This window comes from Crocuta crocuta, unplaced genomic scaffold, assembly GCF_008692635.1.
Source record: "Crocuta crocuta isolate KB4526 unplaced genomic scaffold, BGI_CrCroc_1.0 scaffold93, whole genome shotgun sequence".
NCBI classification, from domain to species: Eukaryota; Metazoa; Chordata; class Mammalia; order Carnivora; family Hyaenidae; genus Crocuta; species Crocuta crocuta.
In genome coordinates this window covers 8,797,345-8,809,380 of record NW_027529641.1, presented here as the reverse complement: position 1 = coordinate 8,809,380, position 12,036 = coordinate 8,797,345, and the positions used below count along the sequence as shown (strand labels likewise).

Here is a 12,036-nt window from a genome sequence, read left to right as displayed (position 1 = left end):
TAAGTCCCTGTGGGCCCCACTGAGCCCTGCGGGCCGCCGTAGGAGCGCCCTCCCTAGGCTGTGCTCTCAAGATGGCTGCCGAGCGTCGCTCCCCCCGGCGTGCTCGCTGAAGGTCCCGGCAAGAAGGCGGGCGGCGCGAGTCTTGCGTTCCGGGACCAGCGCGGCCTNCGGCATCATGTTCTCCCTCAAGCCGCCCAGACCCACCTTCAGGTCCTACCTCCTGCCGCCTCCCCAGGTAAACAACCCCCTCCTCGAGAACGCCCCTCTCCTTGGCCCTTCCGGGGAGCCGTCGGGCCGACCCCCTAGGAGGCTCCCCGGGTCTCCTTATCNCTTCTCGGGAGCCGCCACTGGATCGATGGAAACTTGTAAAACTTCGCCACGGTCACTCTCTGCCCGGAGACCGTAGTTATGCCGTGTGAGGAGACTCGAGGGAGTGTTTGGAGTTGGGTTTTATTTAGCTCTTCGCCTGGCGATTGTCCGCCCTGTGGCCGCCAGCATGAGTGCGTCGCTTGTGGGCACCTGGTGGAAGAGGTTACCTATCTGTCATAAATGTGAACACCTGGAAACCGCATCGGCAGTTTTAATATTTTTGTCAGACTCCTCAGTCGCTCATGAACAGATCCTTGAAGAGATCTGGTAAAACATGTGAAAGATTTTAAGGGGGCGGGAGGAATATGTGTCTGTTGCATGTGTCATCACTTAGAAAATAAAGCTTGCTTTAGTAACTCACGGGGGAGGAAAAGTTTTCATCTTGATTTATTTTGCTGATGTATTTCAGACTGACGATAAGATTAATTCGGAACCGAAGATTAAAAAACTGGAGCCAGTCCTTTTGCCAGGTAAACCTCAGAGTTTCAACGGACACTTTAGTAATGTGGTTTGGTCCAAGATTATTCTACCAACTAAGGACCATGTGTTTAACTTGCCCCTTATATTTCATTTTAAACTTTTATCCGGTTAAAAATCTAACGATTCAGGGACAGAAGAACTTGGTGTTTGTCCTTGAAAATATAAGCACCCTAGAAAGCCGTCAAGAATGTCGCTGCCTCTTTTCTTTCCTTTTCTTTTCTTTGTCTCTTTCCTGAAATGGTCATTTTTACAGCAATCATAAATTGCTTAGGTAGGGAAAGTACTCTTTGCCCTTCTTGTCTGCAACTTCATGTAGTAATGATTAATAGATCATCATTTTATTGGTATGAAAAGCAACTTTTATGATGTCTGGGTCTCTATACCAATAACAGAGCTTAGCAAACTTTGAATTACTTACTTGGCAGTTGTTTTTTTGAAGGTGTCAGCTGTGTTTGCAAATTTACTTGTTTCAGTTTAGAATGGGGTTTCCCTGCAGAGGCACTGTTGACATTTTGGGCCTGAGAATTCTTTGTTGTAGGGGCTGCCCTGCTCATTGTAGGATGTGTAGCAGCATCCCTGGCCTCTGCCCACCAGATGCCAGAGCACCCCCACTCCTCCACCTCCTAGTTATGACAACCAGACGTCGCCAAANCTCCAAAAATTTTTTTTTTTTTTTTTTTTTTGCCTCTGAGAGCAAAATTTCCTCCCAGTGAAGAAGCACTGGTTTAGAGCAGAATTTACCTTCGGAGACCCTAAGAGGTAGAGGTAGGAATTGGTGGCAGATAGGAGTTTTATATGCTTTAAAACATGATTTAATTGGTATTTTGATTGTACAACAAGGTATAATAATAAGGAAAAGTCAGTTGTTTAATGTGACTATTAAGGGAAGTAGCCAGATACTTAGGGAAGCCTGTTTTAAACCTGAAATCTAATCGCCTACCAATTTGTGTGGCTCCTGTAAGCATTTAAGAATCTTACTCGTTACTTAATGCTAAATCTATTAAAACGATTAGAACTTATAGGTAGTAATTGAGCAGATATGGAAACTTTAAATTTTGTGCTTTAAAATTTTAAATGTTGAGTAGGAACAAACACATTACAGTGTCAACCTCTTAAAAATTATAGATGCTAACTCTTAAAAATTATTTTAAACTTTATTATGGGAGTTAGTTATAAATATTTTGCTTTTATTTTGTTAATGCTTTTTACCCTACCAGTGTGTACTAAATAATCCTTTGTACTTTTCCTTAATATTAACAATAGAATTAATAAGTAACCTTTGCTCCCTGTGCATGCTCTGTTTTGGTCTTAGTCACTCCAGGCATTTCAAAGTCAGCTGTGGGAAACAGAACTCATCTTGAATGAGTGCCTGTGAGCTATTGAACTTTGGCTTCCTTTACTTTGTGTGAATAGGCCCTGTTTTTCGGCCTTGATGTCCCTCTTCCGACATTATGATTTGACGCTAATAAATAACAGGTCTTACATACAAATGATAGTGCTTGATTTTTTTTTTGATTAAGTTTTATATTTACAATAATGCTTATGAAAGTGTTACTTTCATCAATGAGCTTGAAGAACTTCACACTGAAAGATTATGGTTTTATAGAATTAGCTAAAGCCTTACCTCTCTACTTAAAAAGTCACAGTTTTCTGGGGAAGGTATAAACTTACTTCATGACCGTAAGTGGTTTACTTGTCCTAGAAAGGACAGCTAATGATGCATAGGAGCACATGTACCCCAGTGTTCATAGCAGCACTCTCCACAATAGCNATGGGCATGGAGGAGGGCACTCGTTGGGATGAGCACTGGGTGTTATGTGGAAACTAATTTGACAATAAACTATTTATAAAAATAATAAAAAATTTTTTTTTAAATAAAAAAAACAAAAGAAAAAAGACCATTTTAGGATTGAAACTAAAAGTTAAAAAAAAACGTAAAATAAAATCCCATTGTACATTTAAAAAAAAAAAGAAACGAAAGGACAGCTAAATCTGGATGGTCTGATTTGTGTTACTTTTTCTTGCATTAGCTCTGGGTACACATAGGTGACGGCTCTGGCACCCTGGGTTCTGTTTGCAGCTACCCTGTTTCCTAGATTAGTGTGTCTTTTGTCTGCCTTCCTCACCCCTTCTGTTCTTACTTTCTTATCTTGGCCTTCCCACACACTTCCCAGTTTCTGTGTGGCCACCTCATTGTGGTCTCTCTTTCCTGCTTTTCCTCTTGAGTGACATGTCTGACCGCTGCTAGAACCTCTGTTGCTCCTTTGGCCTGAATCCTACTACTCTACCTGTCAAATCTGGAAGACAGTTGGAAAGTAACTGAGGCATTGGTGAACTAAAGACATGGACTAGGTTAAGACTTACTAAGAGAGCTTAATAATATAGTTCCTGCCTTCATTACAGTCAGAAACCAAGAGAAAACTTGGCTACCTGTGGCTAGACACAGGCACACGGAACAAAAAGGAATTGTTCAGAGATACAGTATTGCATGTTATGCTTGGGCATAGTGCCTTGGATTCAAGGATATCCTACTTTAGATGCCCGAAATTTGAACTTTTATAAGCAGATGAAAATCAGCACAAAATCAGTTGTTTGTGTGCAGCCATTGTGTGCTCTGTTGGAACTTAACAAGACTAAATTTAAAAGGATCTTCATCTTTTATTAAATGAGGAAAATAGAAGACACTGATCGCCTAGATTGTGCTTTATGTTACTAATTTTCAGTTTGCCTGGTTCATGAACTTCCTTGAGATGGCAGTTGTACTTAATTCAGCTTTGTGGTTGTGTTGTCTAGCATAGTGCATTGAGATGTTGATTGAGTGAATGACTAAATGAAAGAACCCCTCAGGGGCACCTGGGTGGCTCATTTGGTTCAGCCTCTGACTCTTGATTTCAGCTGGGGTTATGATCCCACTGTTCCTAAGATCAAGCCAAGCATCAGGCTCTGTGCTGATAGCGAGGAGCCTGCTTGGGATTCTTTCTCTCCCTCTCTCTCTCTGCCTTTCTGCCACTCACATGCCGCACTCTCTCTCTCAAAATAAATGAATAAAAATAAATGAATAAAAAATAAATGAAAAAAAGAAAGAACCCCTCAGAACACCAGCTTAAATTGTTGCCATAGTCCTGCACACATGCAGACAGACCAACTCTCAGATTCAGTAGTCAGAGAAAGACTGTCTTATTTTATGCCTTGTGTCTCTGATGTCTCCCAGAGCCACATTTCTTAATAGAATTTCTTACCTATGCCTGGAAATACAGTGCCCTACCAAAGCAGCTGGCTTTGTCTAGGCTTTCTCTTCATCATTTCAGCATTACAAGAATTTTGTTCTTTTAATGATTGTGTGTATAAAATCACCCCAATCCTTTGGAAAATAGGGAGAGTTTGAATTTTTAAATGATTATGTGTGTGTATATATGTTTTTGCATTTTTTGTTAAGACCAAGTACTGTCAGACTATCTTTGGATCGCTGCTGGACTGGTGAGGCAGTTCACTGAGCATCTGAGTACCTATTGGGGTGTGGCTCAGTGCTAGATGGGGAAAGTGCTGGAGGGGTAGTGTGCCTGATCACAGCAAGGCCTGTGAACAAGGTGGAGGATTGTGACCTATATTACTGTTTTCCAGGGCCTGGCTGGCCTCAGACCTGGATGAAGTTTTTATCAGCCTTTGGTCAAATTGAGAAAATGCAGTTTTTTTCCCATAGAGCTAAATTGATTTTTTTTTTTGTTTATTTATTTTTTTTTTATTTTTTTAATGTTTTTATTTATTTCTAGGAGAGAGAGAGAGAGACAGCGTGAGCAGGGGAGGGTCAGAGAGAGAGGGAGTCACAGACTGAAACAGGCTCCAGGCTCTGAGCTGGCAGTCAGCACAGAGCCCGACGCGGGGCTCGAACCCACGAACCGCGAGATCATGACCTAAGCGAAAGTCGGACACCTAACCGACTAAGCCACCCAGGCGCCCCTGTTTATTTATTTTTGAGAGAGAGAGAGAGAGAGAACATAAGTGGGAGAGGGACAGAGAGAAAGGAGACAGAGAATCCCAAGCAGGCTCCACACTGTCAGTGAAGAGTCCAACAGTGGGCTCAAACTCACCAAGCATGAGATCATGACCTGAGCCAAAGTCAAGAGTCAGTCGCTTAACTGACTGAGCCACCCAAGCACCCTGAGCTCAATTGATTTAAAGGATTGTCGTGTGTTCTGGGATTTTGTCCTTCCAGCTTCTTTGGTGTAGATATGTTCTGTTAAACTATGGTGACAGTAGCTGTGTCTTTAAAGGAGTTCTGAAGTTAATAAAATTGAAAAGGTTAAGAATTCTGTGTTGGTTGCCGGAATTGTTTTTGTAGTATACCTAATTTGTGGAATCTGAACTTGATGAGGTTTTCATAATTTCATAGGTGCAATTTAATGAGCACTTACACAGAGAGCATCATTAGTTTTGTCTGCCTAGGAGTCTTTTCACTGTCTTTTGAAAAATGTGTCCTCTCTCTTTTGACACTTTGATCCCCATTCCCACACAGCTTTGGGTTCTAGTGTCTCCAGCAAGGATAATAGCCCATTCAGATTGGTAGTAAGGAAAGAGGTCATTTTTGGTAATTCTTCCAGTGACTATAGTTCAGAAAACCTGCCCCAAAGAGTGAAGTCACATATTAGAGAGACGCAGAGTCAGAGCACTGAGGGAGACTTGTGAAGGTGTTAAAGCTCCTAAGTTTCATTTTCCTTGAGGTCCAACTTAAGTCAAAAGCCACAGAATTCTTTTTGCTTAGCTGGCTCCAGGCTCATTTCTGACAGTTTCAGCTAAGATCCTTAACTAACATATAGTTTCCAGGTTATTCCTCATAACAGCTGTTATCCAGGAAGCACCAGTTTATCTTCATGTGACGGATGAGAAAATTATAGTTGCACGTGTTAAGTAACTTGCCCAGTATTGCACAGCTAGCAAGGGCAGAGCCAGAATTCTGAGCCCACCTTCCAGCCTGGGCCTTTAACCACTACACACCAGGGCCCACCTGACTGCACTGGTGACGTTAGGGTAGATTTATGCTTTGGAACTGGAGGGAGGGCGGATTGGACGTCCGCCTAGAAGTTCTCTAGTGAGGTAAAAAGAGCTCTGTCCTTGGCTGTGCCCGTTCCACAACAGTGACAGATATTGACCCAACTTGAGGAGCAACTTTGAATTTCAGCTGCCAGAAAATGGACTGTCTTGGGAGGCAGTGGACTTCCTGTCACTGGCTTTGCTAAAGCAGAGGCTGGTAGAATGCCAGCGGCTTTGTCATGAAGTTGTGAGATTTGCAGTAAGTGAGCTTGATGGCCTTTTTTCTCTTCTAGCTCTGGTACAGGATCTTTTTTTAATTTTTTTAAAATATTTTTATTTTTCCTGAGAGAGAGACAGTGTGAGCAGGGAAGGGTCAGAGAGAGGGAGACCCAGAATCTGAAGCAGGCTCCAGGCTCTGAGCTAGCTGTCAGCACAGAGCCTGAAGCAGGGCTCAAACTCAAAAAACCGTGAGATCATGACCTGAGCCGAAGTCTGACGCTTAACTGACTAAGCCACCCAGACGCCCCTGGGACAGGATCTTTTTAAGGATCTGTGAGGTGAGAGGGAGGATGGCTTGAAACTCTATGGCTAATGGTAATGAGTTAATTGTTCAGGTATTGAATGCATGTTTCACACTGTGTGGCAGAGGAGTAAAAAGCTAAAATAAAGTTGGGGTCCTGCCATTAGACAATTTCTGGTTTTTGGGGGAACTACTTCGGGGGAGCAGAGGTTATGAGGACTAGAGAAGGGTCACCTAAGTGAGATTTCTGGGGGGAGGGTGTCAGGAAATGACTTCTGCTCTACATCTTGAGCGCCTGCTAAGCCTCAGCCACTCTGCTAAGCTGCAGCCACTCTGCTAAGGCTGTGTGTCAGCTCAGCTCTTTCCCCTTGCCATCTGTAATGCCAACTGGGCTTGTCAGCATTGAGATTAACTGTTAGATCGATAATGAATGCACTCATTGTCTGAGTCTTTTGTAATCTGATCAGAAAAGCATATGACCATGGGCCATCTGAAAATGAAAATAACCATTGTTGGGTAGATGTCTTGTTTGTTTATTTGTTTATTTTTACAAACTGTTTAGACCTGTTTTATGTACTATTTTTGTTTTCTGGCTCACTAATTCTTTTGTCTTCACTTGCATTGTAAATCCCTTAACAGTCTGCTCTCTCTTTCAAGTGTTTTATGTTTTGTGTTGTTTTTTAGTTTTATTTTTTAGTTTGTTTATTTTGAGAAAGAGCGCATATGTATGAGCTAGCATGAGCAGGGGAGGGCTAGAGAGAGAGAGAATCCCAAGCAGGCTCCACACTGTCAGCGCAGAGGCCGACTCGGAGCTAATTCCCACAAACTGCAACATCATGACCTGAACCAATATCAAGATTTGGACACTTTAATCAGCTGAGCCACCCAGGCACCCCTTTTGTGTTGTGTTTTAGTACCTTTTTGTAGATAGCCTTTAGAGATGATTGTAGACTGATTTTTTTTGTAGTATTTTAATTCATTCATATGTTGCTTTTGAAAGCCCTGAAGGATTTGTAACTCCATTTGGAGCAATGAACCATGTAACCATTGTGTTTATCCCACACCTATAGAACCTTCAGAGCTGTTGTCCTTAGCTGCCGCTGGAGTACCATAAGCCAGCATTTTGTTACTCACTTCCTCACTTCTGTCACTTCCTCGCTTCTGACCGCCAGTCTCTTTGTACCTGAGCTCCTGCTCAGAAACTCCTCATGAACCTGCACAGGTAAAAATCCTGCTTACCCAGGATAAAAATCCAAATTCAGTAACTTCTGTAATTTGCTAACACTCCACCTTGCTGACCTCTGCCCCGTTTCCCAGTGTTGATGCTTGCTTCAGTCAGGCTGCTTCCTTTCTCTCTCCCCAGAGCCTGATTGCTTGTGTACGCCTTTGTTACTGTTGTTATCACATATTCTGTCTCAATGCTCTTCTGCTTTCAAGATTTCTTTCTGGTTTCTTCCCAGGGTCTGCACTTCTAACTGTCCTTCAGCCCACGTTGTGGGTGGCACCTAACTGGACATGCTGCTTGATTACATGCTTTTTTGTATTGTGTGACATCCTAAACTGGAGTCTTAGTATCCACGACAGCATCAGACGCTTTGTGTTTGTCCTCCGACAGCATCAGACACTTTGTATTTGTCCTCTATATAGTTTGAACCTCTCTTAATAATTTTGAGGCCACTTTAATTCCTGAATTTATCTATAGCTAAGGTAACAACTGGTCCCATTTTGTCCGTGACTGTCCTGTGTAGTGCTGAAAGTCTGGCATGCGAAGACTCCTCTCGGTTCCAGACAGCCAGTCACTGTATGTAAAGCCATATATTGAATTCTGCTTTGGGTCTAAATACATTATATTGGTTAATTAGTCACTCTACACAATAAGGTTTTGTCTTAAACTATTTTCCAGGATAAAATGTATGAGAAAGTTAATTTTTATTCATCAAACATGTATTGATTTTCTGAATGTGTAAGGTATCATGAAAGATAATATGGAATTCTTTGGTTCTCTGGAAGTTAAAACCTTAGCTATACCATTTTTGGAGATTTATTAATTTTAGTTATATTTCCTTTCTTACTTATTTTTATGGATGGAAGGGTCTCTAGAAAACAAATTCTGATGATCTCTTGATTCTTTCCCAGTTGGTAGTAAAAACTTCTGACCCATCATCTTCTGATTTAGATAGCTTTTTCTGTGGGGCTTTCTGCTTACCCCACGGAAGCAAATTTCCTACTTTACCTTCCATGAGGCCTCCCTGTGGCTTCCCTCCAGTGGTGTGCTAGAAAGTGCTTGGTGGTGAAAACCCTCCCACCAGGGCTGATTGCACGCTGTCAACTTGGGACCATGGAGCTGGGGGTGGAGGGTGTTGGGGGAGGCGGAACTCGATGGATGCTTCTGAGCCAGCACAAGCCTCCCAGCACAGCACGGCCCTGCTGCCCGAGAAGCGCAGGAGCACAGTCTCTGTGAAAACTTCTTTGTCTCCTGGAGTTTTGAAGCTTTTGTTGGGTGTTTTTTTTCCTTAGGGGTCACTAATTTAAGATGCAGCAAGGACAACCCAGTACTCTTCTATTTATGTATCTGTCCTCTCTAGGAAGAGGCCATTTTGTATCTTTTTCTTTGCTATCTGTAAGCTAGTGTTGTGGCCCACAGGACTGCAGTACATGCAGTAGCTTTAACAGCTCCTACCCAGTGTTACTTCTTTCTTACTAAGTATGAACAGAAAATTATGAGAGCAGACAGCCATGCTAAATGAGCCAACTATTTTAAAGACTGTTTCCATGTGAACATAATTTAATGTCATCAAGTAAAACTCAAGCCAGGTTAACTTGACATTTAATTACATGTTTATAATAATAAGACCCAAATAGAGCATCTCCCCAGAAGTGCCCTCCTTTTCTTCCCCCGCCCCATCCCGCCCTACTTCTCTTCCTCTCCCAAGGGCTCATTCCCATTTTCTGCTCTCAGAGCTGTGTGGCACTTACGTTTCCTTAAACAACCATAGCCCAGAGTCCCCCTGTTCTACTTTTGTTGTTGTTGTTACTTTTCTATTTCTTGTCCAGTTTTTTCTCAGTTTTATTTTTAAATAAACTTGAATTTATAAAGGAGTTGTATAAGAGTGCAGATAGATAACATATACTATTCACCTAACTTCCCATAATGTTAATATCTTACATAACCTTGTTAAATTGAGCTAAATTAAGAAATTAACAATGCTATTAACTAAACAAGTTTTACTCACATTTCCCTAGTTCTTCCACTGATGGCCATTACTTGTTCCAAGATATCATCTGGGTTACTGTATTGCATTTAGTCATTATATCTCCTCAATATCTTTAGTCTGACAGTTTCTTCATTTTTACTGATGGACTGATGAATTCTTTTGTGTTGGTGCCTGTATCCTTTTGAAATGCTCTCCCTTACCCTGCGTACTCCTTCCTTCCTTTCTGGCATTCTGGAACTACCAGAGACTCCCAACTCCTCTTTTGTTTTCTCTGCCCTGGCCCTGGAATTAGCTGTTTTTGCAAGGAGCCCTAGTTCCTTCTATTGGAGAATGGTCTTTAAATACCAAGATCTGTGTGCTAACTGTGCTTTTAGACCTAGAGGAGACAGTAGAAAATATGCAAGTGTATTACTAACCCAAGTACACACACATCTCTTTATGTCTGCATCCATCTGTGTATATGTGAAAGTTCTCACTTAAGTAACCATGTCTAGCACAGGGGTAGGCAGACTTTCTGTAAAGTATCAGTAAATGTTTTCAGCTTTGCAGGCCATAAAGTCTCTTTTGCAAGTACCCAGCTCTGCCTTTGTCCCATGGAAAGAGTCATAGATAATACACAAACAGATAAGCATGGATATGTTTCAGTAAAATGTTACTTACAAAAACCAGAGCTGGACTTGGTCCATGGGCTGGACTCATTAAATGTATTCTCTTTATCTTTGTCTCATTCTCACTGCATTCATGGGCTTGACATTTTACATTTGTGCCATCAGTAAGAGAATCATGTTGCTAGAGAAGAAGGGCTGTCCTCGAGCAAGTGCACCATAAATACAGTTGACTGATGATACGAATGAAGCTGCTGTGTCCTGTCCTACAAGACCTCCATCCCTTTCTTTCCGTTATCACATCCCCTCCCTTTCTCAAGAACCTAAAATCCTGTAGTGTAGCCATTTTTTAAGTAAACTTTTGACTATAACATTCATAAGAAATATGTATGAATCTTTAGCATTACAAGTGAATGAATTTTGTGGCATTGTTTGGACAGTCTTTGGGCAGCCGAGTCGGCTAGTTCGGAAGAGTGGCACAGCATGAAGTGATGGATAGAGGTTATACCTTGTGAGCCAGTAGTTTTACTATGAAGAAGTCAGTGTTACAGGAGTAACGCAGGAGTAACATCTAACTGTGAGAACTGTGAATAATTAATACAGAGTTTTTGGTTTTTGGTTTTTTTTTTTCTTTTCAAGTTAAGGGCCCTCTTATAATTGCTAGCTAAGATTTCTTGGTAGGAAGAAAGGTTGAATATTCACTAGCTCACATTCTGATGTTGGAAAGCATTGGGTTCAAGGAGCTATGGAAGATTTAAATTTTATGTATTTGAATGATTTAATGAGTTCTAGTATATATTTTTGTCTTTTCAAATTTTTTTCTCATTAGAATCCAGTTGAGAGTAGTACTTTGAATCTCTAGTTATGTTTTTTTTTAATTTTTAAAAAATACTCATTTTTGAGAAACAGAGACAGAGCATGAGTGGGGGAGGGGCAGAGAGAGAAAGACACAGAATCTGAAGGAGGCTCCAGGCTCTCAGGTGTCAGCACAGAGCCTGATGTGGGGCTCGAACTCACAGACTGTGAGATCACGACTTGAGCCGAAGTCAGACGTTTAACTGACTGAGCCACCCAGGAGCCCCTCTTTAGTTCTGTTTTTGTGCTTCCTGTATTTAGATATAATACATTTCATTTTATGTAAGCATAGGGAAATACTGAGAATTTACTTCTTACTAGTTTTTAAATCTTTTTTTTTTTTTAGAGAGCGCAAGTGAGCAGGGAGGGGTAAAGGACACAAGGAGAGAGACAGAGAGACACAGAGAGAGAGAAAGAGAGACAGAGAGAGGGAGGGAGGGAGGGAGGGAGGAAGAGGGAATCTTAAGCAGGCTCCATGCTCAATGCAGAGCCCAATGCAGGGCTGGATCTCATGACCCTGAGATCATGACCTGAGCTGAAATCAAGAGTCGGATGCTTAAGTCACTGGGCCATCCAGGAACCCCCTCTATTTTTTAAATCTTAGGAAAGAGATATAACTTCTTTGGGTCCAAGTCCCTTATCTGTCATACTTTATGTGTTGCTGAAAGAATCAAATAGGAAAAATGTTGAGAAATTCCCATTGGTAGATTTATAAAATCTCTCTATGCATATGTGGTAGGCAAGCATACCAGTTCTGGGCCTTTTTTTCTAACTTTGTAATAAGGTTCCTACACAGTTTATCTCCTGACCTCTTGGCTGCTTGGCCATATTAAATTCCTGGTTTCTGTTCTGTCTGGAGCACTTTCTCCTCCATTGGTGGTAGTTGTCTGGTGAACCAGGAGCAGTAAAGTAATTTAATTCATTCACATGTTCAGCACTCTTTCAGTAGACACCTACCTGTCCT

At 41.7% G+C, this 12,036-nt stretch overlaps 1 protein-coding gene across 1 annotated transcript in view; it reads left to right on the top strand.

Annotated features, from left to right (window-relative positions):
- Positions 1-174: 174 nt before the first annotated feature.
- MTMR10 (myotubularin related protein 10) overlaps positions 175-12,036 on the top strand; it is a 52,161-nt gene continuing 40,299 nt past the window's right edge. Inside the window, exons 1-2 of the mRNA XM_077762420.1 lie at positions 175-235; positions 779-839. Of these exons, the coding sequence (XP_077618546.1) occupies positions 176-235; positions 779-839 (121 nt within the window). The 5' untranslated portion in view covers position 175. The remainder of the gene's footprint in view (positions 236-778; positions 840-12,036) is intronic.